The sequence below is a fragment of the Aphelocoma coerulescens genome, chromosome 12 (assembly GCF_041296385.1).
Source record: "Aphelocoma coerulescens isolate FSJ_1873_10779 chromosome 12, UR_Acoe_1.0, whole genome shotgun sequence".
Taxonomy (NCBI): Eukaryota; Metazoa; Chordata; class Aves; order Passeriformes; family Corvidae; genus Aphelocoma; species Aphelocoma coerulescens.
In genome coordinates, this window is record NC_091026.1 from 5,376,571 (window position 1) to 5,401,947 (window position 25,377).

The 25,377-nt window shown below is 43.3% G+C and overlaps 2 protein-coding genes across 19 annotated transcripts in view; one reads left to right on the plus strand and one right to left on the minus strand.

The window, feature by feature from the left end:
- LOC138117469 (6-phosphofructo-2-kinase/fructose-2,6-bisphosphatase 4) overlaps positions 1–13,245 on the plus strand; it is a 56,476-nt gene extending 43,231 nt beyond the window's left edge. For 7 of the 12 annotated variants that reach the window (XM_069027814.1, XM_069027818.1, XM_069027817.1 and 4 more), the window contains 2 exons: positions 2,513–2,577; positions 10,505–13,245. In XM_069027814.1, the coding sequence (XP_068883915.1) occupies positions 2,513–2,577; positions 10,505–10,564 (125 nt within the window). In that variant the 3' untranslated portion in view covers positions 10,565–13,245. Of the gene's footprint in view, positions 1–2,512; positions 2,578–2,990; positions 3,127–5,140; positions 5,249–5,556; positions 5,820–10,504 lie in introns of those variants that run through there. The other 5 variants (XR_011154653.1, XM_069027813.1, XM_069027815.1 and 2 more) reach the window with 5 other exon arrangements.
- A 1,913-nt stretch (positions 13,246–15,158) lies between these two features.
- PRKCD (protein kinase C delta) overlaps positions 15,159–25,377 on the minus strand; it is a 60,762-nt gene continuing 50,543 nt past the window's right edge. For 6 of the 7 annotated variants that reach the window (XM_069027803.1, XM_069027806.1, XM_069027804.1 and 3 more), the window contains 11 exons: positions 25,062–25,191; positions 24,405–24,505; positions 23,156–23,252; positions 22,713–22,843; positions 21,870–22,043; positions 21,231–21,322; positions 19,638–19,700; positions 18,329–18,467; positions 17,327–17,515; positions 16,958–17,086; positions 15,159–15,706 (listed from right to left, as the gene is read on the minus strand). In XM_069027803.1, coding sequence (XP_068883904.1) covers positions 15,548–15,706; positions 16,958–17,086; positions 17,327–17,515; positions 18,329–18,467; positions 19,638–19,700; positions 21,231–21,322; positions 21,870–22,043; positions 22,713–22,843; positions 23,156–23,252; positions 24,405–24,505; positions 25,062–25,191 — 1,404 coding nt within the window. In that variant the 3' untranslated portion in view covers positions 15,159–15,547. The remainder of the gene's footprint in view (positions 15,707–16,957; positions 17,087–17,326; positions 17,516–18,328; positions 18,468–19,637; positions 19,701–21,230; positions 21,323–21,869; positions 22,044–22,712; positions 22,844–23,155; positions 23,253–24,404; positions 24,506–25,061; positions 25,192–25,377) is intronic. The other variant, XM_069027807.1, reaches the window with a different exon arrangement.

A 25,377-nucleotide genomic window follows, 5' to 3' on the forward strand; every position in this document is an offset into this window, starting at 1 on the left:
CAAGGGCTCCCTGGGCAGTGTGGGGTGTGGGTTACAGCATGTCCTACTTGGGCTTTAGGCTGATTGCTGATGGGGTTTTGTGTGTGTTCCCAGCCCAGCTTAGTGTGTGCCTGCTGTTCATTTTCGTTAAGTGATGGCTGAGTTGTATCTGCTGATATCCCACTTCAGAAGATCATCTTAGGCAGAGAATTATCTGTACAGCTTACCAGGCAAAATGGATTGCCCAAAAATGTTGGTTCAGTCATTAATGGGAAGCTGTCTTTGATTGTCAGTTCTGAAAAGGAGAGGTCTAAATCTGCACTTTGTTTTCTGTTAAGTTTCAAATCAAGTTGAAACAAAGAATATTATGAAACAAAATAGTTGCTACACTGGGAAAGCTGTCTGAAGGAATTTTTGTGGTTTGATTGCAGTGTCCTCCTACAGGAGCGACAGCCTGTGCTGTGGTGACACCTGGTGTTCCCAGCCTTGCATGACAACCTGGGGCTTTGAAAGTAAAGATTCAGTGCAGTTAAAACTTGGGTTTTTTAAAACTGGGTTCTTCTGACCTGCTAGGCTCTGCCTGTTTTCCACAGCAGGGTTTTGTTTTGGAGTTCAGTTTAGTTTTTTGGGGGTTCTCTGGTGATTTTGTTGTTTTTGCTCTTTTCATTTCTTTTTTTGAGGGGGAGAGAAGATGGGTGACAGTTCATAAATTTTAAGGGGGCCTGGATGTTTGCAGTGTTTGCTCATGCCCTGAGGAAGGAAACGAAGTGGTATGAAACACTGTCCTTGCCCTTTTGACTTGAGTGAAAGAAATGCCATTGTCCTTTTTAAACTATTTGATACATGTGTCTGATGAGCACATTTCAGCCAACCTACATTTTGGAATTCAGCCATCTGAAAACACAAGGACTGTGCAAATTATTTCTGCAGTTCTGGTCTATGGCACTGCTCCAAGCTGATGTGTCACTTGGCTCCAGCCAGGCAGGATGCAGGGTCAGACCTGGGGGTTTAATACCTCCCAGCTAAGTCTGTTCTGGGGAAATGCCTCCCCTGGGGGTTTGCTCTTCCTGGTGTTGGAGAGGAGCAGCATTCCCACCTTAAGCTCTGATCTGCAGTAGGGGAACATCTGTTACAGCCTGACAGCTGGATCAGGGTAGATGAGACTTTTACCCAGCAGTCCAGGGCAGTGGTGGTCTATGGAAAGAGAAACTGCAGCTTGCTGTGGATATGAACTTGCCCATCAATAATTAAAAATGAGCTGGGGGTATGCACATGGTGATTACTGTGGAATAAGGTATGTCCCTTTAGTTTATATTTAAAGCTTTCCACATGATGCTCTCTTTGGATCTAAACTCAGCTCGTGAGAGGTCTCTGAAGTGTCTGCTGTGTAACAGTCCTGAGTAAAGGCCAGCAGCAAGGCTCAGAGCTTGGCTTGGCTTGGTATCAAGGGTCACAGTGGATCTGTGGACAGAAGGACGAGTAAGGATCTTGTTCCACTGGGAGATGTCTGCTTTTCCTCCTTAAAATCTGTTTTATGGTTCACTGTTTCTCTGAATTCTGGCCCTCCCACAGTGGTTGCTCACAGTGTTCCTGACAAATGGACTTTCTCAGAACAGGCTTTCCTAAGGGAAGGCAAACCCTGGCCTTACTAATCTATTTCTATTTTTTTTTAAGGTGCAGTGGCTTTCTAAGGAAATCCCCTTTTTCTGTCATGTAGCAATTCTATGGAGTGTGTTACAGCTTTAGAGAATAAGTGAGGAGAAAAATCTGGAAACATTATTGTGAAAGAGGATGGACTCTGGTGTGTCAGAGGAAGTGACTATTAATGGATGTTGTGTAGGGTAGTGGTAGCTTGTAAAAGTCATTTGAGAGAAGCCAGGGTTTGGCAATCAGATACTGCTTGAAGTGCTGTGACCATGGAGTAGTGAGTAGTTATATCATTCTCTAAGTGGGTCAGTTGATACTACCTGGGAAATAGTTGTTTCTTCTCACTTTTTAATTTTTCTTGCCTCACTGACATTTTGAATTTTTAAATGCAAAGCAGAAGTTCTTTTTCAGGAGTCAGCTTTGAAGTTGTGTTTAGCTTGGGGTTAAAACTGCTTTGCATGTGTAGAGGAATGGGGGTTGCTGACAACACACACTGTACCTTCTTGTGGTTGTTTTTATGTTTAAAAAATGAGAGCAGCGTTTATCTTCTTAGAATTTTAGTGTAATATAGAAGTCTAGGATGTTTAAAACACAAAAAGTTACAAATAACTTTCTCAGTGAATGTTTGTATATGTTTAAAAAATAATTTTTTTCAAAGAAAATAATGATAAAGCTAAGGTGAGGAGGTGGTTTATCAGATTGACAATAATATTCATCCAGGTGGAACAGATTAATTTCTGTAGCTTTAGCTCTTCAGAATTCAGGAAATTCTGGTATAAATCAGAAGGGAAAAGGGATTAACTTTCACCAACTCAATTAGATTGTACCTTTTTTATAACTTCACTTTTAAAGTAGATGTGTCTAAAAATGTGTTTTCTATCAACAGGATGTAAAGTAGAATCTATATTTCTGAATGTCGAAGCTGTAAACACACACAGAGATAAACCTGAGGTAAGAATATTTTTCAAATTGGAGAACTTGATGTAATGTACTGAGTTGATTTCCATTGTCCTTGTGGCTAGAATTGATTTGATAACTCAGCTGAGTGTATTCTATTTTACATATGAAGCTTTGCTACTGGTTTACTGTGAGGGGGGAGCAAATTTTTTATTGACCAAATTTATATATGAGTTCTAGCTGGAATAGTTTATCTTTGAGAAATGAATGAGAATTTGAAGATGTGGTGTCAGTCTAAAAACTGTATAAAGTTCTGGCAGGCTTTGTCACTCAGCAGCAGTAGGTGTAGTCAACAGTTGTGTTACAAATGCCACGCTTATTCTGGGGAGAGAAATCATCAGCTTTTTCATCACTGTGGTCATTGCTGTATGAAAAAGAGGAACTGATGATGTCACCTGTGTTTTAAGCCAAAGCTGGAGAGGAAGACTAGATCTCAGGAAACAGCAGGACAACCAGGGGAAGGAAATTGAGTGTGTTTGTGAAATGTAAGCAGAGAGATGTCAGCCCACGGGGGCAGCTCCGTGCCCTGCCTGCGTCAGGCACACGGCTCTCTGTGCTCCTCAGTGTCCACCTGAGCTCAGGCTGATTCTGCTGCTTGTGCCAAGCTCTTCCTTGGCTGCACCATGAAAGCTGTGTGAAATGCATCATGATTAAAGATCTCTGGTTCCCTTGCAGATCCTCATGCTAATGCCACCAGGCGTGGCAGTGATTCCGTGCTGAGGTTAGGAGCAGTGCCTACTGGTGAATTGGAAGTCAGTTTGATAACATGAGAAAAAAGGGCTGTGTTTGGTGGTTTTCAGAGCAACAGTTTATGGTGAAAAGAATATAGTGAGAAATGAGGTTTTGTGTGTGTAGTCAAGAGGGCATGTGACACAAAGTGCCTTTCGTAACTGAGGGTTCACTCCTGTGCAGAATTCATGGTGGAGTTCTTTGCTGAATTCTTCTGCAAAGTTTTATTTTTATGACCTGGGTATTCCAAGTTCTGAAAATACTGACTTTTGGACATTTTGTCTTCAACAACTGCATTGCATATTTCCTCTCCTCCTTTTTCTGCTTTGTCGTTCTGCTTTGCCATTTTGTATCTTAGTTTGATTTGTCATGTTTAGGAAATCTGGTCTGTGTTTTTGCAGTACCTAAATCTGGAGAAGCATTGTGAAAATCCATGAGGGTGTTCTTAGAGCAGTAGGTTAATTGTGTTAAATGATGTAGGTGAACATCTTTAGTTTGGCTGATCAAAATATCTGTGCTGAACTTACAGCTTGCTGAAATGTTGCTGAAAATGCCACTTCTCTAACTGAAGAGGTTTATTTCAAGGGGGAAAGCTCTGCCTGAATCCCCAAGTGACTCTCCATGAGTCTAGCAAGCGATGTGGCCACGCTGGCAACTGGTGTGGGGTGGCTCTATTCAGGTCCATGTAGAGGATCATGAAGACACTTCTATTGCAGGGGACTCAGACACAAGACTGATTTGAGTGAATGAATTCTATAAAAATAAAAAAAGGAGTAGTGTCATTTTCATAAAAACCCCTCAAATTCTCTTCTCCCTCTGCCCCAAAGGAAACCCAGCCTGGTGAATATGGATGATGTTACACTGTTCAGGTAGTGGGTCTGAATGAAGTGGGTCCTGTCTGCATTTAATTGCTGCTCAGAGGATACTGAAAATTTCAAAAGCTTTCATTTAAATCACCTACGAAAATGTTAATTACTTCTGTAAAATTAAGTTTTCAAGTAGTCTATTGAAGTCAAAGCATTTAATTAAATACAGTGTCACACAACAGCATTGTTAAACAATGAAACCATTGGATTGAGAATTGCCCAGTGTGCTGTTCTGTGACCCACCAGTCACTTGTAGTCTGTGCTCCAGAACAGTGCCCTCCTTTTGGGCTCAGCTGAAAACATCTATTTTCACATGGCAGAAAGCAGGCAAAGCTCTGGATTATTTGTTTGTGGTATGTGTGAACCTCAGAGTACCATGGTGATTTGTCTGGAGCAGATTGGAGCCTTGTGTTTGTCAGCATTGTAGTGGCTGAAGTGCTGACCTTTTCCAATGAAGGAGTCTATAGTTTTTTACAGAAAATAATTCAGAGGAGTTGCTTTAGCTGTTGTTGGGTCCCTTCTTAGGGCTAGAAAACAAGTGCTGGGGTGAAATGTCTGCTTTGCACATCTGGCTTGGCTGGTGAATGACAGAGAGGGCATTACTCATAGCCAGATCTCTTTTTTTATTTGTTGAGGGGATATGGGGAGGGAGTATATTAGTGCAAGGTGAGCTGGCTTACCACAGTGAGGAACAAGTTAAGACTAATAAAACCCATCAGTGTGAAGTTTGAAGAATTGGCAATGATTTGGCCTAAAATGGATCTTGTAAGAAACTTCAGAACAGTTTATCATGGTCTGCTCTCTTGGTAGAAAGGAGAATATTAATTGCACAGGCTTTGGGGCTTGCAGGAGGTGGTGCCATAGCAGATGTGATTCCTGATGTGTTTGGCTGCACTGGGGTCTTGGTTTCATTTGGTTTTGACATTCAATGCATCATTCAATTATTCATTGTTTTTCTGCAGCCTCTGCAAAAGGAGGGGAGATCTAGTTGGTATGTTGCCTGCAACATAAACATGCGTTAAAAATGGCACAAGCATGTGGCATTTCAGCAAAAGACTGAAAGTTTCTCAGTGAGTAGATGTGTTTGTGCTGAAGCACATGATTAGGTGGATTCCTGCTTGGGCCTGTAAAAGACTTCCTCTTAAACGTGACTGACGAGCTTTGGGTAGTGCTGTCAGCAAGGGAGCAGTGATCACTGTAAATACATTTTCCTGCTGTCTTGTTCTGGGACAGTGACCTGCTCTTGGGGTGTGGGGGCTAAAAACATCTCTGCTTCTCAATCAACCCAGCTGTGTACTTATGAAGGGATCTGATTGGTGGTTTTTGTTGGTCTTACTGCTGCATGATAAATATTCTCTATATTTTTATTATTGTACAGAATGTAGACATTTCCAGACCTCCTGAGGATGCACTTGTAACTGCCCCTGCTCATCAATGAATCCTGTGTGCTGACCAACTATTGAACTTGGGGTGCTGTTCTCGTCCTGCTACTTCAAAATAAATTGAAAAACTAATCATTCCAATCACTTTGAAATAAAAAAGCCCCACCCAAACCAAACTCATAACCCAAACCAAATGTTTGTACAGCGCATGACTTTGAAAAAATTTATCAAATCACAATAAAACTGTTGTACTGGCTAATTTATTGTGGATGAGTTATCAAGCCTTGATTGGCTCTCACTGGAATGCTGGTTTTGTAAATTGCTGTAATTTAAATATCCTGCAGCATTAAGTTTTATTGTAACAGCCAGCAATCATTTAGTGTTAGTTGCAGTGTATTTATGAAAGCCATGAAACACAACATCCCGTGTGAGATAAGAAAGTCAAAATTTGTTTTGCCCAGCAGATCACCAGTATTATCTGTTTCAGGGCCTTTGGGAGTGATTGGTCTGTTGTGTAGTGTAAAATAACAACCCATAATTACTGTAAATCCTTTATCCCACTGATCCACAGCACTAGTGCTCTACATGTGCTAATTAATTGTGTGCTGTTGGAGCAGGGTAGCGAGTTTTCATTTAGTTCCAGGACAATTATTCAAAGACCAGGAATGTGTATAGAGGTTTTTAGTAAACAACTTTTGTTAACAGCTGTTCTGCATTAACCAGGCTTTAGGGTTTGCCTGTGGGCAGAAGCGATTTTAAATTCCCTCTCTCCTGCTTTGTACGGGTGTGGGCGATGGAGCACATACAGCTCTGCCCCAGCTGCTGTGTGCCTGCATTTTATGTGGGCTCCAAGAAGCAGTGCTGACCATTCCAGAACAGGGAAGCAGAGTTAACCAGAGGATTGTGTAGCTGGGTGGTGGCTCCAGTAGATGTGGGATCTCAAACCAGCAGGGCATGAATCCCAAACTGCTCGACAGGAAAGCCTCTTGCAGGAGGGAGGAGACCGCAAGGTGTGGGAGATGTGGTGCCCTGGTGCCTTTCTCGTGGTGTTCCATGGGCAACACAAGGCTGTGGAAAGCACCTGTGCCATGGAGCAGGTAGCATTTAGGTAGGGAAAGGCAGAAAAACACTGAGCCTTGGAACTGTTTTCTGAGAGGGTCTTTTAGTCGTGAAAGTAAGCGGGACTGCAGGTTGTGGAAAGCTTTTATCTCGTAGGTTTCTCAGGTGGTATGTTTTTTCCCAAATTAAGATTTTGGAATGAAAAAGAGTTCCATATCTGCACTTCTAAAAAAAACCTGTACTGAAGTTGTCAGAAGTTTATAGTGATTGGGAATGTCTGCCATACCCAGACAACCTCCTGGCCAGTGAGCCTCCTGCTGTGGTGCTTGGTATTTAGTTAAACCACTGTCCCAGAATGGGCTAAGATTGGCAGAACCTGGATCATTTTCCTGTTGTTGACATGACTGTGATGTAGGAGTGTTTGGTCACTTTTATGTGTTTAATTGCTCTGGGGTCTGGGCATGAGTTTTGCTGTGAAAGGTGCCCTAGAGGAGGAGACCTGAGCCTGCTCTACCCCCGTCCACATGAGTCTGGATTTTCTTACCTGACAGCTGAGGTGACATTCCTGAGGGATTACAGGGATGCTGGCCATAGTCACGTATGGAGGAGCCACATGGAGTTGGGAGTGCTGGGAGTGCTATCACCTCCACAGGCCACAGCTAAGGAAATACCATCCAAATGAAATTAAATGCACTGCATTTCTGGTGGAGCCAAAATCTGTCCAGGAGTCTGCTGTGGAAAAACTGCATTTTGCTGCTTGAAAAAGGATGCCTTAGGCTGTCAGAGAAAATGGAGGAGGAGGAAGAGGAAGATGACAGGGGCAGGAACTTGGCCAGAGAGGAAAGCAGAGTTTGCTTGCTCTGTGGCTGGTGGAGGTTGCAGAGGGAAGGGAAGCAGCAGGAGCACCCAGGACCCTCCACTCCTGCCAGCTGCTGCCAGCCAGATTTCCTGGGGCCGTGTCTGCATGTTGTTTTCTGCTGAGCACTCACTGTGCTGATGTGTGCAACAGAGTGGATATTTAAAAGCAGAATGCTCTAAGGGGTTTCCTCTTACAGCAGGATTGCTCAGCAGCCCTTGCTTTGTCAGTAGAAGAGAGGCCTCATGCTGGATGTGAAGCTCCAGCAGCGGATCGTGGCACAGTTTGCTGAGGGGCAGCTGACTGATAAGAGTGCTGGATGTTTATGTTGTGCTGTTTATTTCTCTGTTTATGCCTGTGCTGGTTCTTGTTTCCAGAGGTTCCTCCTTTTGCCTGCAAGAGCCTTTCTGCAAGATCTTCCTGTTCTGCTGTGAAGATCACATGTAGCTGAGTCAAAGTAAAACTGAAAATGGGGCCTGTCCTGTTGGAGACCCACAGCACTTTGCTGGGGGAGGCTCTGTCCTGTAGGAAAATAAGTGTACAAAGGGCAGACCATAATGAGGAGAACAGCAACAGAGGTATAGGAGGGTATTTGAGTTAATCTGTGTACTTGGAGTCTTTCCAGGAAGGACTGGGTGAGATGGACTCTAGTGCAAAGCAGAGTCAGACTGCTCCTGCCTCGGGGAGCAGGCTCTGGAAGCAGCAAGCTCCTGCTGGGGCTGGCCAAGGAAGAGGGTGCATGGCTTGGTACAAACAGTATTTAGGAAAGGTGTGTGGTTTTATTCCTCCTCCTGTGTTTCCCAGGCTTTCCAGGCTGTGTTGCTGCTGGTGTGTGCCTGTTCCCAGGATGGTTTGTGCATGTGTGCTTTGGTGCAAAGCAGTTGCAGGGACACCTTTTTGGTCCCAAAATTAAAGCTGAAAGCTCAGTCACCTTTCTAAGCAGCAGCAGCACTGTCCATGTTGTATGGCTTTTCTCTCACAGTGTCCATGGCTGTTCTGGAAGTGGGTACAATCCCAGCTGCCCTCATCTCATCTAATGGGATTCCTGTGAGTAGGAATCCACTTACTGTTAATGAGGATATTGGTCCCTTTCTAAGCCCCTGTTCATCTGGTCTCACTGCTGGCTGTTGTGTTTAATAAGCCCCTGGAGGTGTTTATCAGGGTTTTTCCCAGTTTTCTTCCTTCAGTGTGACAGTTCAGCACACTTCGCTTCCACAGCTTGTTCGTGTTTACTCAAATTCCAGCTTTTTCTGCTTTCAGCTTTCTTGCCTGCTTATCAATATTCCCTGTGGGTCTATCTTAGTTGTTAGAATGCTGCTTTTATCTGATACCTCTCATTGACTGAAATAAGCTGTATCTTCTGCCTTGCCTTAATCACCTCATTTCCTTTTAGCTTCATGTTTGAGCTGTCTAGTTATTGCTGCTTGCAGACTAATTTCCAGTACCTCTGGATTCCTGCATTTTGATGCTCCATTTCATGCTCCATTTAATTTTCTTTGAATCAACATCAGATGTTCAGCTTAAAAGATTTCAGCCAGTATTCTGGCAGTGCCTGTGGAGACTGCTCTGCAGTCCCAGGGAATTTCTGGGTATGTTGCATCAGTTGCTAAGAAAAACACAAACAAACACACCAAATGCCAGCATGTTCTGTTGGTTTGTTGTTTTTTGGTTTTTTTTCCCCTATAACCATGCAGAATATGACTTGTCTTGCTAACTCCTCATGTTATTAGCAGATACTGATGCTTTGTGATGCTTTCCCCTTGCTGCTGAAGAGATGCTTCTTGTAGAAACTTCCTTTTCAAATAGGGTTGTTGCTTTGCTTTCCTTCAAAGAGATGTGAGTGGGTCAGGCTGTGTGCTGGTGGGTGCTGCAGAGATTTCCAGTACTTGGACAACTCTGTCCAGCAGTATTTGCTGTGTGTGTGTTCCCAGAAACCTTGGCATGGTGTTTATGGTGGAAAGTGGGGATTTACCCAAGGGCTTGAAGGCTGATGACAAAGGAAAGGGCTGATGTGGATGTAGGAGAACTGGTAAGGGCAGAGCAATGTTGGCAGAATTCAACCTCCAAAGAGAATCTGGTGCTGCTTATATCCTGCTTTTGTAAGAAATGGCTGAAAATCTAGAAAGCAGGGTTGGGGAGGGCATTGAACTGCTTTTTGAGTTGCTGAGTTTTGACTGATGGAGTTGTGTGTCTGCATGGGCTGAGAGGGCCCCTCACTGTGTGCTTGTGGGGGTCTCCTCTCCCCAAAGTTGGACTGGAGAGACTTGTTTTGAATGTAAACTCTAATAAGTGTGGTTATAAAACCACTGGAGCATTCCCTGATGTCAGCGTGACATCTGCCACATGCCTGTGTATCCCAAAGTGCATTTAAACTTTGTTACCAGCTCTTGAGGAAACACTTCATGTTACCAGCTCTTCAGGGAGTTACTCAGAGTTCTTCCAGTGACTCGGCTGCTCACAGATAGGATCAGGACTGGCTTTATGGCTGTTGGTGTTAAGGAGTAATTTCCTGGAGTGTGCCTGGAACAAGGAGAGCTGGGCTTCCCTCCCTCAAGATTTTATTGATTCCTGTGTGGTTTATGACCTTTGCAGGGTTCTGTTTTTCCTTACACTACGTGCATAAAGACCAGGAGAGACAGTGGATTAGAAATTGTGGTGAAAGCAGTGGTTAAAGGAAAAAAAGGTTTTATAAGCTGTAACACTGTGACCTGCATATGGTGTACAGGGGCTGATTGTCCCGCCAGACCTGGTGTGACACAGGTCTGAGGGATGCTTTTCACTGGCACCAGAGATCCAGTAATTCAGGGGCTCTGTAAAGCTCCTGACACCAGGATGAGATCCAAGCCTGGTTCTGACTCCTGCTCAGGGCTGGGACCTTTCCTTGTGTTTTACAGAGCATTTTGAGGAAATAAGCGTTAAAATCTATTCACCGTTTGTGTCATGTGACAGCTGCGTGCTGAGCAAAACTCGTGGCTGCCTATGAGCCCTTTGCTCTAAAATTTAACTTTCTGTTGTCTTTAACTTTGCAGAATGTAGGTGTGAATCGGTCGAGAGAAGAAGCTTTGAGGACAGTCCCCACCCACCTATAGCTGCAGCTCCTGGGGCAGCAGCCCTTCCTCCAGCAGCTCAGGGCCCTGCGGTGTCGGAGCGGGTCGGGATGAATGCGCCTCCCCTTCCCTTCGAGACATTTCGAATGTGATTCCGCTTCTTTGGAGAGCACCTGTGCTCGTGGATAACTCCTGGTGCTGAAAGGTATCAGTAAAAAGATCGTGGGAAGCAGAGTAGAGTTGGTTTTAGACTTTTCCTATGTAAATTTGTGCAGTTTCAATGGGTTTTTACTGTTCAGCTGTGGATAATGCAAGGTGGTTAATTGTCCGTGTTGATTTTACTGGCAGATTTTAACTAGGTTTTATTTTCTTTTGTAAGTGTTTTTTTCTAAGAGTTCTCTTATTTTTACTGTGAATGATTGCCTAGAATTACATGGAGTTTTTTTGATGGCGTATTTAACATGGGCAGAATTCTACATTTTGAGCATTGGAGGCTTCATGTTGCAAAGCTGCTTTAAGTGGGGAAGCCCATCAGCTCTGATAATTGTCCTGTGTTTTAAATTGAACTTTGCTTTGCCAACCACAACTTAAAATTTTTCTGAAATTGCCGAAGGAGATGTTCCCTTTGGAAAATCAAAGCATTAAAGCTGGATTTGCTACCTGGAAGATTCTGCTGTTTTAGCAAGATTTTAACACTTCCCAGAGACCAGGTGTATTTTGGAGGGCAGTGGGGGACATGAGTTTGAGTGACAGCTGGGGAATGAATCAAGAGAGAGAGGGAGAGAGACATGTCCTTTCTGCTGCAGTTAGGGGAGGGGATGAGCAGCTTTTCTGAGTCTGGAAGGGAGAGGAAAAGGATTCAGCCTGTCAAGGGCTGGAAAAGCTGCTTGTCTTGTTAGTGTTGTCATTATATTTTTAGGGAATTTTTGGAATGAATTTCAACATAAAAGTATATGTTTCTCTTTTATAGCCACATTTAATACCTACATCAGGAAACAGTACAGAAAGGTTAGGTGAGTTTAACCATTCTAACAGCTCATGCAACAAAAACACCAGGTAAATTCTGAAATAATTTTTAACATGGCACACCTGCCTTGGGTTTTTTTGTATTGTTTTTAAGCACCTTCCATCATCCCAATTCTTTGTTGCTCTTTTATGCCTAGTTAAACTCCAGTGCTAGAAATGGAATTTTCTGTGTCTGTTGAGGTCCCAACCTTTTAGCTGTAGTAAATCAAAGTGTATTTTGTATGTGTGTTACCAGACAACTGCAGTGAGCTGTCAGCACTGCTGCTGGCTCGAGCTCTAAATGAGGAGAACTATTCTTTGGTAGTTGGACTGTGTTTTTTCTAAGGATTCTCTCCAATTAACTGAGCTTTTACTATGTGAGTTGTTGGGGTTGTTTTGTTGTTTTGGTTTTCTTTCCTGAATTCCTGTCTTGAAATACCAGGCCCTGGTAACATAGTTTTGCAGGCAAGGGCTAAATTGTCTTTTGTTTGTGCAGGGTTTATAAAATAATGTGCTGCTGTTGTGTTTATTTTTTTTTAATAAGCTAAATTCAGCAATATATTCAGCTCTGGAAGTAAGCCATAGTGCATTGCTGGGTTCTGTTTCAGAAGAGGAATGTGTAGGTGCAGAATGACCAGAAACACTTGCTTCAAGCGCTGCTGTCTAAAGCTTTGTGTGTGTGTTTTATGGTAATGCCATTTCAGACCTTTATTAATTCAGCTGTGCCCGTAGTTGTGGGGTGAGGAGAGAGCCTGCCTGGCACTGCTCAGAGGAGTGAATTTATTGATGTGTGGTTAACAAGGCCACCTTTGTGGCACAACTGAAGGAGTAATTTCCCCTCCCACTTAGGCATGGGAAAGCTGGGCTGTGCCCCAGGCAGCCCTTGCTCCTCTCCTGGGACCCGAGTGGTGGTTAAACAGTTTTTACACTGAGAATGTCAGGCTTTAGCTGTAAAAATCCCAGGAGGCTACAGTAGAAAAGTGGGATTTTACAGCTGAAAAAGGTGGGAAAAATGTTTCCCCAGTGAGAGCTGAGTCAAGGGGCTGCTTCTCTCTTTGCTGGCAAGCACGGCTTGAGGTGTCTCTTCTCTCCCTTTACTTCTCTGACCTGTCAGAGGTGCTGTAACATCCTCCAGGCTACATGTTCTATGTACAGTAGGTATTTTTATAGCCTACTTTCAAATATACTGTGATGAGTGTTTTACTACAACGGGTGTTCAGTAAAAGAGTTGTATACAAGTGTAAATAAACTATTGTGCTGATACTTGAAGAGAAAAAAAAAATGAAGTTGTTGGTTCTATGGTAGGAAGGCACTAAATCAGTGACTGCCTCTGACCCTGGCTGGAGAGAGCAGGTGTAGATGATGAATGTAGATTTGAGGTGAATGTAGTTTAGGAGTGATGGGTTCTCCCAGGTGTAACTGTAACTGCTGTTCTGGGAAGGCACAGTTAAGAATTGCAGATTATTGTCACTTTATGAAAGTGTGTCCTCCCCACTCCTGACCAGAATAGTCACTGACAGGGGAGGGAAAACCCTTGTCCTGACCTTCTGTGTTTGTACCATTTTACTGCCTCTGTTCTGTGTGTGCCTGGCTCAGATGCAGTCTTGAATGGGATTAAACTGTCCTTTCTTACATCGTTGGCCTTCATTGTGTTCTTTCAGACAAATGTAATCATTTGACCTTTGATCCAAGTAATAAAGATCAAATGCTACCAGGTGCACTGATCTGTGTTTCTTTCTGTGTCCATTTCCAGTGGCTGAAGTGCCAGGTGAGTGTTCCCGAGCCTCAGCAGGGTTCCACAGCTTCCACAAGCGGGGCTTAGGGAGCTTAGACATCAGTGTAAGGATTCAATTAATTCACCCTGTGGCTCCTTTTCTCTGCAAATAACTGTGATTCAATAATGGAGGAAGAAGAAAGAAAATCCTTTAATTGCTGAAACTTCCTGTAGCCTCAGGATGACCCAGAGCCGATGGGCGAGTGAACGCGGAGGTTTGGTGCCCGCAGGTGGCCCTGGCGTGCGGCAGCTCAGCAGAGGAGGTGCAGCACTCGCCAGGCTGTGGAGCTTTTGTGCCTGTGCTGGCAGAAGGTAACAGTGGTGCAGGGCAGGGCCCTGTGCAGTGGCTGAACAGGCCAGTGCTGCTGAGGCAGAGGGATGGAGGAGCTGCTCTGCAGAGCAAAGGGGTCTGTGCCCCTGTGTCACGAGTGCAGTTGGGCACAGCTGTGGCAGCAGGAGATGCTCCTGGTACATCAGGCAGATGCCAGCTGAAGGAGTTGCTGTGCGAAGCCTCTTGTGCAGGTATGACACTTGTTACTCCAGAACAAAGCAGGGAGGGGGCAGGGAGCCAGCATTCCCACAAGGAACAGTAACTACAACATGTAATTCATTACAGCTTCTGGCTGTGCAAATACCCACTGCTGCTGGCACCCACCTTTGTTACTTCTCACCTAGAAAGGGCCCAGCACTCACCTTGGAAAGCAGAATCACTTTCTGGTGAGAAATAGCAAACCAGAACTGACTCTGTAGGGTATGTGAAGGGGAAAAGCCCCGTTTCCTGCTCTCCCTGCAGCACCTTGCAGGGCACTGCTTCGTCCCCTTGGACTGGGGTTGGTAAACCAGGCCAGCCCTGTCTGTTTGGAAATGCCAGCTGTGTTCTGCCCCTTCCAGCCTCAAGCTCCTGCAGGCTGAGATGGCATTCAAGTCATGCTGGCCCTAGTTGAGTTATAACAATAAGCTAGAGATGTTTGTTCTGCCCCTAAAAAAGGCAGTACTATTTTTTTGAGTCTCTACAAAGTATTACAGCTTTCTGCTGCTATTTCAGCAGGCTTATCAGTCTGAAAAGACTCAGAAGCTGCAGGGTGCTCCTAAGAGCCCTGTAACATTTTATAACTCTTAGATGAACCGACACATATACATTTTTTCTGCCTGCTTAGCGTTGAGAAAAATCAAATCATTTGCAATAGTGTTACAAGATACCAAAAGCTCCTGAGAAACAAGGCCTGAATTTTATGAGCTGACTGCAAGGAGAAGGTTTTGGAAGGAGCTTTGCAGGAATTACATTCATTTTTCTTTCTCATTAATGGTTAAAAATCAAAATTCAGAAGTAGGTGTTGCAACAAAGCAGGATCTGGTTTTGTTCCCTTCTAACAGCAAGCAGAAAGAGCCACAGCTGCTCTGTTACAAAAAAGCAAATAAAACTGGAAAAAGGATTTTGTGTTTGGCAGTTAAACAGAATAATTCCTCAGGCAGAGCAGGCAAGTAACTCTACAGTCATTACCTGGGTTCTGTCCTGCTGTGATTGTTGTGTCTGTTAGCAGGAAGTGGCAGAACCCCACAGTCCCAGGCAGGATGGGGCTGCTCTGGGATGCTGAGGCCTTTTGTCTCATGCTTGGACTGCCTTGGAATAAATATGTAGCATTTATTCAGCAGAAGCACTCCTGAGCTGTTTCCCACAGCAGCTAGTGTTACACTAGGAATCTCTGCTCTTGCCTGTTTCTTCCTTTTGGTTAATTCACAAAAACAACAAATATTTTAAGAAAGTGATCAGGGCTAACCACACATTTTTTTTTCACCGTAGTTTAAAGACAACTGGAGTTAAATTGTATATTGTTAAAAATCATAGAGCCATGAATGAAAGTTACATTAAACTTTCTTTTAATTGAAGACAAATAAAAGAACCAAGGGCTCAAACGCATTTTAAAAAGACATCTTCTGTTCCCCAATGTCTTCTCTCGAGCAAAATATACAGCACATATATATATATATATATATATATAACATAACTACATTCAAGTACCAAACAGAATTTACATTTTCCCCAACAGAGAAAATAATGCACATGATTCACATACCTTAAACCCAACCATGCATAAAAACACTGCCAATAAATCAGGAGTTGAACATAATTCATCATATTATCATGTATTATTCTGAAGTATCGACATCGTTGGAATGCATTAACACTTGGGAGTCTGGCTTTGTAATGTGTAACCCTGCTTTAAAAAGTCCAGCTGTTCAGAGACTTACTTGTTCAAGATCTGTTCAAATTTAGGGTTAATAAAAGAAAATCCATTAAATGCAGACTGATCCATGGACTCGATCAGGTTTTTGTCACTGTAAGACAATTTTGGCTTCTCACTCAGGAATTCTCTGTCAAAGTTGTTGTAGTCATTTGCTGATTTCTGTGTTGGAGAGGGAAGACAGTTTGAGATAAACTTTGTAATTTTCTTCCAGAACAAATTACTTAAATACAAAATGTTGGGATGGGAAGTTAGTCTTGGAGCTCCCTCCCTCCCTTCCCCTACTTTAGAGAGGGGGGGGAAAAAAAAATCTCATTTTAACCTATTTTAGCAAGACTATAAGATTATATCTGGGCAATTTCTTATTGTTAGTTGGGAACCACCAGAAATACCAAACCCAGCTTGCTTTGGAGAAGAACCACCTGGATTTGTGATAACACTGGGTTATTACCCAAAGATTATCTATTGACAAAAGCAAGGCAGCATTTACTTAGAGGTAAGGCCAGCATTTCTTGCCATTAACCAAAATGTCTAAATTCCTGAGAGCATTTTACAGGCTGTACTTGTTCAGAGAAAAAAGCAGTGCCCTAGAGCAGCTGCTTTGTGTTTCATAAATATTCATGTAACTAAAAACTGTTTTATACTCTGAACCACCAAACATTACTGTTTGTAGGATCCTTACATTTCCAGATTTCCCACTTCTCTGGGAACAAGCAACACGAAACCTTGTGTGTTTGAAGGGGACAGCTCTTCTCCATCGAGTACATTTTAAAGAGACTGCTGCCTCCAGATCATTTCACCTGTTCTAGTAAGAGGCTGGAGAAGCACTGGTTTGGATTTTTAACCAGGTGAGCTGAAGCAGCAGCATCCCACTGTGATACAGATTGAGTTACAGTCTGTTCTTTAGCATCAGGTAGCATCAGGCATGTACATTAATTCTAAGTTAAGTAGCTTAGAGAATGCTGCTGCTTGCCCCCTTGGAGATGCTCAGATGAGTTTGAAGCAGCAGAGATTTAATGCTTGCACAGAGTGCCTGCAGTCAGGTACCAGCTGAGCAGCCTTAAGCTGCTGCTGCTCTTCCCATGTGCCATTTCAGAAAAGAAAACTGCAAGGAACTGTGAACAGTTCTAACACAGAGAGGAATGGAGGTCAAAGCTGTCTCTTGGTTTTGCTGAACGTTTTATTCGTAAAGAAGCTCCTTGAGAGCAATAGGAGGACAGTCTTAACAGGAAGATCTCAGGGCAGTCACAGGAGTACAGTGCACCTGTGTGTAACTGAACCATCCAAGAACAATGGGCCTACAGCTACACACCTTCCTTATTTGTAAAATGGGAGGAGAAAATGGCAGTAGGATACCTTGTGCAGGTACAGAATTCACTGCTGTTTATGAAGAACAAAGAACAACCTACGTACCACTTTTGGCCTGAAGGGAGGGTCCACCTCCCTCTTCTCTAGCGCTGTCCAGTTGATTGTTTTGAAGAAAGGATGGTCTCTGATATTCCCAGTGACCCCAAGTCGTTTTGCTGGATCCCTTTCAAAGAGCTGCAAGAGAAGACACCCAGTGAAGTGTTAGAGCTGCTCCAAAGGTACACAACCATGGAAGTTACAGGTAGGGTGCTAAAACAAGTAAGGGTGCTGACAGCAAACACAGCATCAGGAATTAATCTGACCTGGCTTTCCCTTTGTAAGAGCAATTTACTGATAAACAGTTCCTTTGCTGGGAGATTTGTCTCTCCCTGGACAGAGACAGCACCAGGAGCCCAGGCTGATCACCAGTCCTACCTTTTCTAATATATCCTTCGACTCCTTGGTAATCCAGCGTGGGTAGTGAGGGGTGTCCACTCGGATTGACTCAAACAGTTCATCTTCATCATCCCCATGGAAGGGGGACTGGCCAATCAGCATCTCATACAGCAGGACCCCAAAGGACCACCAGTCCACAGAGAACGTGTACCGTAAACCCTGCAGGATCTTGGGCCGCACAGGAGGGAACACAAGTAAGTGGTAGGAAGCAGCAATACATCCCAAAACCCAGGAGAGGTATTTCAAGAGAGAATCTTTAATAACTAGAGCATTTAGGGGAAAAATAAAAATCTGTCTCTCTAGGAAATTGTGGGCACTGATGCACAGCTGTGGTTTTACCCTAGGCTGCTGTTTGTGGGAGTGTGGCCAGCTCTGTGGACAGGTCTTTGCTCTCATTTAGGCATTTTCTCCCTTAACTTTAAATAACCATAGACTTAGAAAACATCCTCTCTACTTCTTTACAAGATGAAGGGAGAAGCAAGTAGTGATGCAAAGTAGATTCCTATGGAAGGCTTTGACATAATTTATAACTTTAAAAGCTAAATACTGTAGCTGAGCTGCTTTGCAAATAAGATTTTTTTAAAAAGTAACTGTAACATGCAGAATTTAACTCTGTGAGATTCCCTTTAGAAGCTCCTTTTGTTTTTAATTTGGTTGTTTGCATGGGCACAAGTCTCTTCTCCATCTGCAGTGCACATACCATAGATTAATTCTGCAGGAGCCCTATGGGTGTGCTGGCTACAACTAACCCCCAGCTCTTAAAAAATTGAGGATTTAACTTTCCAGACCCACATTTTTTAAACTTCAAGCTACAGAGTATTTAAAAATCTCAAGTACCTTCTATAAAGAATGCAGATATAATTTTTTCCTGATTTTTACTTCTAATTAGACTTGGACATTTTGGAACTATTAATCTACAAAGAGGTGATTAATCACAGCAGGGCACTAAATCCATGCCAGAACTGTCTGTGCCATACTGACCTCGGGAGCGATGTAGTCAGGGGTCCCACAAAAAGTGCTTGCCTTGTTGTCACCAACAACATTTTCTTTGCACATTCCAAAATCAGCTATTTTGATGTGGCCTTCTTTATCAAGCATCACGTTGTCCAGTTTTAGGTCTCTGCAAAAGGTATTTAAAAAATGTTGTGTTTTAAGGGAGTCATTTTTGTAATCAGATGCACACAGTTCCTTCACTGATGAACACCTCCCCAGCTGCACACACAGAGGCTTCTCAAGAAAATAATCATCCATCACCATGATCCATCCAAAACGGTACTTTTGTGCTTTGAAGGCATGAAGGACAAGGGAAGAATTCTCGTCAGAGAAAATAAGAGGCTGAGGTGCATATATAGAATGTGACCTTATAATCCTCCACAGATCCAAAAGCACAGCTAGAGCTTGTTGCTGCTGGAAGGCAGCATGAGTTAATGCCCCAGCAGCTGAAACAGCAGTGCTGCACCAGCTCCAGGGCTCAAAAGGAGGATTGTGTTGGATTCTGAGAGCCTTTGGCAGGAATTTGATAGTTTGAAACCTGCCCAATTCTTAACAGTACCTGGGACGTGGTCCTGGTTACAGCACAAGTTCATGTGTTGTGGCATGGCCTGTGGAGTGTCCTATTGATGTCTTTTCTCAGAACAACACTACTCAACCAAGTAAGAGCTTTTTTCCCCCAGCAGTTTCCAAAAGCTACATTCCCTCGCTTTGACTGTGATGCATTTTTTGTCCATCTGGCTGCAGATGCCCCTACCAAGGAGGGCAGGCTGCAGAGAAACTGAACAGCCCTCTGCTTACCAAGAGGGACTGAAATAGAGCATAGACTTTCACCTAAGAACAGGGCAGTCTTTTCTCCTGGGTAACTGAAGTTCCCAGTACCAGCAGTGGATCAGGGTCTGGCCCTCGATGCTTCAAGCAGAAGCATCAATATTGTGCTTTGACCAGAAGGCAAAAGCAGGCACCTTTCACCTCGGTGGTTTGCTCAGGACCAGTGGGAACTGATATCCTCAAGGACCCTCTGCCTCACCTCCAGACTAAACAGGCTCATGATTTGAAGGCAGTGTTTGAAAATAACTGAAACAAAACTGGTTTTGTGTAACACAAATACCATTCCATCATTCCAGTTGCCAAGGAAAAACCACATAAATAGAGATTCATCTCAGGCATGTTAATGGCCTTGGAACTACAGCAGATCTCTGACAGACAGCTTGTGCTTGTTACATCAATCAGGAATTCAAAGATGCATGAAGTGCTAAGACAGTTACCAGGTCCCAGCCTGGAGCTGCCTGGTACTCACCTATAAATAATGCCTTTGCTGTGAAGAAACTGGAGCCCACATAAAATTTCAGCTCCGTAAAACCTGAAAAGACCAAAGCATCTTTTAATCTTCACTCAGTTACAACACAGTCAATGCAAGTAACCAAAATAATGCTGTGGGCATCTTTTCATGGAGTGAGAAGCACTGTACACATCTTTAAATCCCACCATACCCGTGTTTAGGCAGCCAGATGCTCTAACCTGCAAGTCAATCCCTTCACCACACATCGGCAGTGTCCAACACCAAACAGCAGAGGGGACACGCAGCAATTGCTGTAAGGTTGCATCCACTTCCCTCAGGGAACACCATCCCTTTCCTCCTCTTTAATAACAGTCTTTGTGTGGGCTTAGTGATATGCACATGCCTTTTAAAAGCTACTGGGAGCTCAGCCCTCAAGGATTTCTGCAGGAGTGACTGGGCACCAATGGCAAGGTTAGAACTGGGCCTCACCTGTCTCTCCCCTCTGCACCTGCCTGGTCACAACAGACAGATTGAAAAGTGGCATCACTTCAGGGGCACTCTCCTCAAAATAAAGAGGTGTTAATCTAGGGGACATGAAGGAAAATCTAAAAGAATGCTTCCCTCTTCCCCAAAAAGTATTGATTTTTTTAAAATTGGAAAAACACAAAACTATTCCACTTCTGTATAGCAGATGAATGTTGGTCCAAAACAAATAGGCACAGAATATACCAGGAGAGGATGCCAGATGCACAGATGCTTGCTGGGATGCAGGTAAGCTGGAGGGCCTTTATCCAGATTTTTGCTGGACAGAGTGGGAAGGGAGCTGACCTACACAACTGGCTGCTATTGATGCCAGACTTCTTGTTCTGGTCCCATCCAGTCAGCATTCCTTAGTGCAGTGCCACTAACAGAAGCCATTTTCCTGGGGTTTACAGATAGGTCCAGTACCCTGCACTCTTACTTTTTAAGGTTTACATGCCACCCCTTCAATGATGCCATTAAAACTGCTGTGGATTTGGGTGGGAGAAGAGAAAACTGACCTCAAGCTAAAAATGATAGCTAAAGTAACAATAACACAATATTTTTGCATCTTTTAAAGATCACCAGAGCTAAACATTTAAGTCAGAGATAACTGACACAAGTGCCCTTGCTAAACAAAGTGCTTACCCATGGAATTAGCATCTCATGGAATGCACGGGTTTTTTGTACTATCATGTCAATTTAGCAATAGTAGTAAATAAGCATTGAATTTTTTTCCCCCATGCTGTTTTCCAATTTTTTTCATCAAAATACCGTCCTAAAGTACACTGAAGCTGTACCTTTTGCTTTTCAGTGCTGGCTCGTGTTGCAGTTTATTTTGCACCTCTAGGTACAAGCCTCCCATCAAGTAAAACATCACTCTGCTATGTAAATTAGGAAAGCCCAACTCCACACATCATTAGGTGAACTTCTTCATTGTATTCAACCAGTGCCTAGAAACATCCTTTCAATTATCAGTCCTCCTGATAACTGAAACTTGACTGCAGATAAGGAGGGGCACAGAACTAGAAGCCATGAACCCAGAGACCAAAATCATTCCTGGAGTTGGGGAATGAAGGGTTGAGGACTCACGTTGCTCTGTAGAGGTCGAAACGCCCCTTGTCTTGTATGTGGAACATCAGGTCTCCCCCGTTCAGGAACTCCATAACGAAGAACAAATGATCCTTTAGCAAACAACCAGGGAATGGAACAATTACTGATGCTATTCCAACCATAAATGAAGTAACAATGTGCCTCCAGGGGACCAAGCAGCCACTCCCCTCTTCTCCTGAAGGATTTCTCTGTTTCATGCACCCCTGTGAGGCTCCTACAGAGTTGAGCAGCGTGGTCTTGTAAATAAAAATATCTGATCTTGTATTCTGTGGGTTTCTAGATTTAATACACACTTAAATAAGACTTCCTGATTTCTACGTGTGACAGTCATCCTTTTTTCCCCCTCACCGAGGGTAAAGCTCAGATCAAGGACTTAAATCCAACTCCTTCTTATTCCAGGCTGCATAGATGTTTTTCTGACTTTATTCTGTCCTTATCAAGATATGTTTGGTCATACTCATATTTACTTTCCACAAGGTCCCTGAATTATTGCACAGAGCACAGGAAAAGGACATTTAATTCTTGCATCACTAAATTACTGTCATTTGACTGCTGGTATCAGCATCCATTAAAAGGCTCAGTCTGTTGTGTTGCTGTCACCACTTGACTTTTTCTTACCTTTGTCTGGAAGGTGCAGTAAAGATGTGTGAGAAATGGATTTTCCCAGGCAAGAGCAAGGACCCTCTTTTCCACCATGGTACATTCCACATCATCATCAATTAGCACCACGTCCTTTTTCAGAGCTTTGATAGCAAAGAATTCGTTCTTCCCTTTCAGCTCGGCAAGCAGAACCTCCAAAAAATAAAAGGTCAGAGTACAGCACACGTAGGAAAGACTGGTGCTGATGTATCAGTGCAGGAAAGCCAAAGGTGTTCACAGCAGGTGCACTGACAATTCAAAAAACCACATCTAAATGGGAAAGGTGAGGGAGATTTGGGAAGGTGAAGCTGCTGGACACTGAGATGAGGAGATGGGGCTCAAGGACCACATACCACAGGCTCAGCAGTTTTTCTGTCAATGTCTTGTGAGCGTACAAACAGCAGCCATGCAAAGCCTGTTCTGTCACTAGAGCTGTAGCTCCAGAGCCAGCAGTGGACAGAGCCTGTGGAGGTCACACTGCTCTCTCAGCCCCCTGCCATTGCACTGGGGCATTGTGAGGCTGTTTCTGTTTGGAGGGAACAGAACTAAAAGCTCCATGTCTGTACTGTGTGCATTAAAGGGCAGTTCCTCTGCCTCGATACTAAACACTGACAAACTGCTGTGCATGATGCATCACCTTTGGGTTTAGACAAGATCCAGCTGATGAATTTCTAGCGTCTTTGACAAAGATGTCTATATAAAATTCTGTCATATGATTACTGACCTAAGAAGCTGTGAGACCTTTCTGGTTAAAGGAAATAGCTCATCACATTGCAGAGACCAAGTGAGGCAGACACCTTAAGCTCTCAGTGTGTCACATACCTTTCCAAAGCTTCCTTTCCCCAGCACTTTGTGGAAGACAAAGCTGTCTATGTTGAATTTTCTCCTTGCAATTCTCGACACTGTCTCGGCTGTGCGTCCCTCCCAGAGCTTATCGTACTCACTGTTATCTGCTGAGCAAAACATGGAGGGGAAAGTTCAGTGGATGCAGGAACACTGCAGGACTCAGAGCCCTGGGTAAGAATTAGGTACTAACATAGTATATTTCAATGCATCTGCTGCTGGAATTACTGGTGAACCTAAGCATAAGAGGCAACTCCTGTGTAAGCTTTTTGTGTGGCCAGGAGATGGTAAAATGAAATACATGCTGCTTTTTTTGACAGCACTTACTAAAAAAAATTGTCTTAACACAAGGCAAGAATGAATAACTACTTAAATTGTCTGGTAGGTAAGTGGCTGTATTGAAACATTGTCTGTTTTCTCACCTGTTGTGTCTCCTCCTGGAGCTTTATGTTTCTTATCAAAATCCTGATAAATACCAACACTTTCTACAGATCTAGAATCAGACCTTCGTGTAGATTTCTGAGGAGAAGGGGAACATTTGAAATTATATTAGCACTGTTACTTTAGAAATAGAGTAATAGCTTTAAATTTAACATGATGGTAGCATAAACTTTTAACTCCCAGTAAATATCTTTTCTCAAGAAGTCTGGTTCATAGACTATTTAGTCACCTTCTTCACAGCTTCACATCAGCCATTTGCTTTACTTCCTTCACTGCAAGAAAATAAATCACTGAAATTCCTGAACAGTCTATGTTGTATTGTTCACCACAAAATTATTAAAGGGATAATGGTTTGAATCCACAGTGGGAAGAATTTAACCTGTGGGAAAATGTCCCCTTGCATGTGTGTTCATGTGAAAGAGGAGATGGGAATCACTGTTATCCTGGATATGCTGAAGTCATATCTTGATGTGACATCTGTCTTTAGCACAGGGAAACATATGGAAGATCCCTGAGATCAAATTTCAGTAATGAAAAGATTGAGCTCCAGTGTCATGAAAGAGCTGGTGCAACAGCTCTCACTGTTTTCAAAGTAAATATCCTGTGAAAGCTTAGGAATACACATCTCAGAGGAAGCACTGCTGGCTTTTGTGAGATATTTTCCTGTTTTATTTCAGAGCTTGTGTGTCTGAATCTTTATTTGCAGAAGCTGACCACAAAAGAATCATGCTGCAGCAGGAGATGAACAAGGCAAGCTATGGGGCCAGGATTAATGCCAGAGGGGTTTTCTCTGTGTGTGTGTATATTTGCATCAGAAGAATAAAAATCGAGAAAATGTGGTATATTTCTCCTTATTCACTTAATTTTATCATTCAAGTGGAATTTTAAAGTTGAAGCATGTAAAAACAGATTTCAGCATTATTATGCCACTGATTAATCCATTAAACAGAAAAGGACGGAATAATCTTGGCACCACAGAAGAACAAAATTGGATTTCAGGAAACCACACACCCTTTTAAAAAGTCTTTGAGTGATACACCCCTTCCCCTATTTCAGTTTCAGGCATATCTTTGTCAGTCTCTATAAGTTCAAATTAAAAAAGAAAAAGCTGTTTGCCTTTCCTCTTTTCCAAACACAGTTCCCCATAAAAGTGATGCAGAGAAGATGAAGTGAAAACCCCAAAGTGCTCTGAAAACAAATAATTACCTGACAAATGGCAATAAAGCTTACCTGGCTAACTTGATTTAAAGCTTCAGCTAGCAACTTCTGGTTTATTCCACATAAGTTTGCCACCTTCTTCTGGCATTTATGATGCACATTCATCCCACATTCTAAAAGAAATGTAAGGATCAGGAAAATACTGACATTACAACAAACTGCTGTTTTCTGTGCAGTCAGAAACCTTTTTTAAGACTGACTGGACATGGACCTGTCTTTATCCTTTAACACAATGAAGGCTAAAAAATGTGTCACAAGGAAAAAGCTCCACTCATCATTACTTTATTCTCCAAATCACTGACAATAAAGAATCATCTTGCCTTTTTGTGGGAGAATTATAAAAGCAAGGTTTACAGTAAATGCTTTGAACACACTTTTAGGTGCTATGTTGAGTCAGTCTCCAAATTTCAGCTATTCCCAAAGTAGTAATTTCAATAATACTCAAGATTACACCTCTGGGGTGTCTCCTGACTCCTTCAGCAGCTCACCTTGGCTGAGCTGTCCCACAAGCCCAGTGCCTCTGTCTCTCTTTAGTACAAAAGCTTTTTCAGCCCATATGGACGAGATGAATCCCACCCTACACCAGACACAGTGTGCAGCAACCGCAGTCTCCAGTGGGGGGAACACTGGAAAAGCACAGAGAGCTGCCAGAGCCCTCCTCCTCCTCACCTTCACACTTGAGCCCTTGCCTGACCAGCCCCCAGAGCAGGCTGCCACAGTGGTCACAGAAGGTGGGGCTCATGTAGTTGTAGACTCTGAAGCGGTGGGGCATGTCGATGTTGAACCGCTCCTTCTGGAACTGAGCACAACCACAACAATTTCATCTCAGCTCCCTCATCCAGCAGGAAATGGATCTGCCCATCACACACCACCCACCCCTCACAGAGCTTTGCCCACTGCTTGTTACAGTTTGCACAAAGCAAAGACAGAACCTTGGGTTGTACAGCCAAGCATCTCCCAAACGGAGCTGGCAGCTTCTGTACAA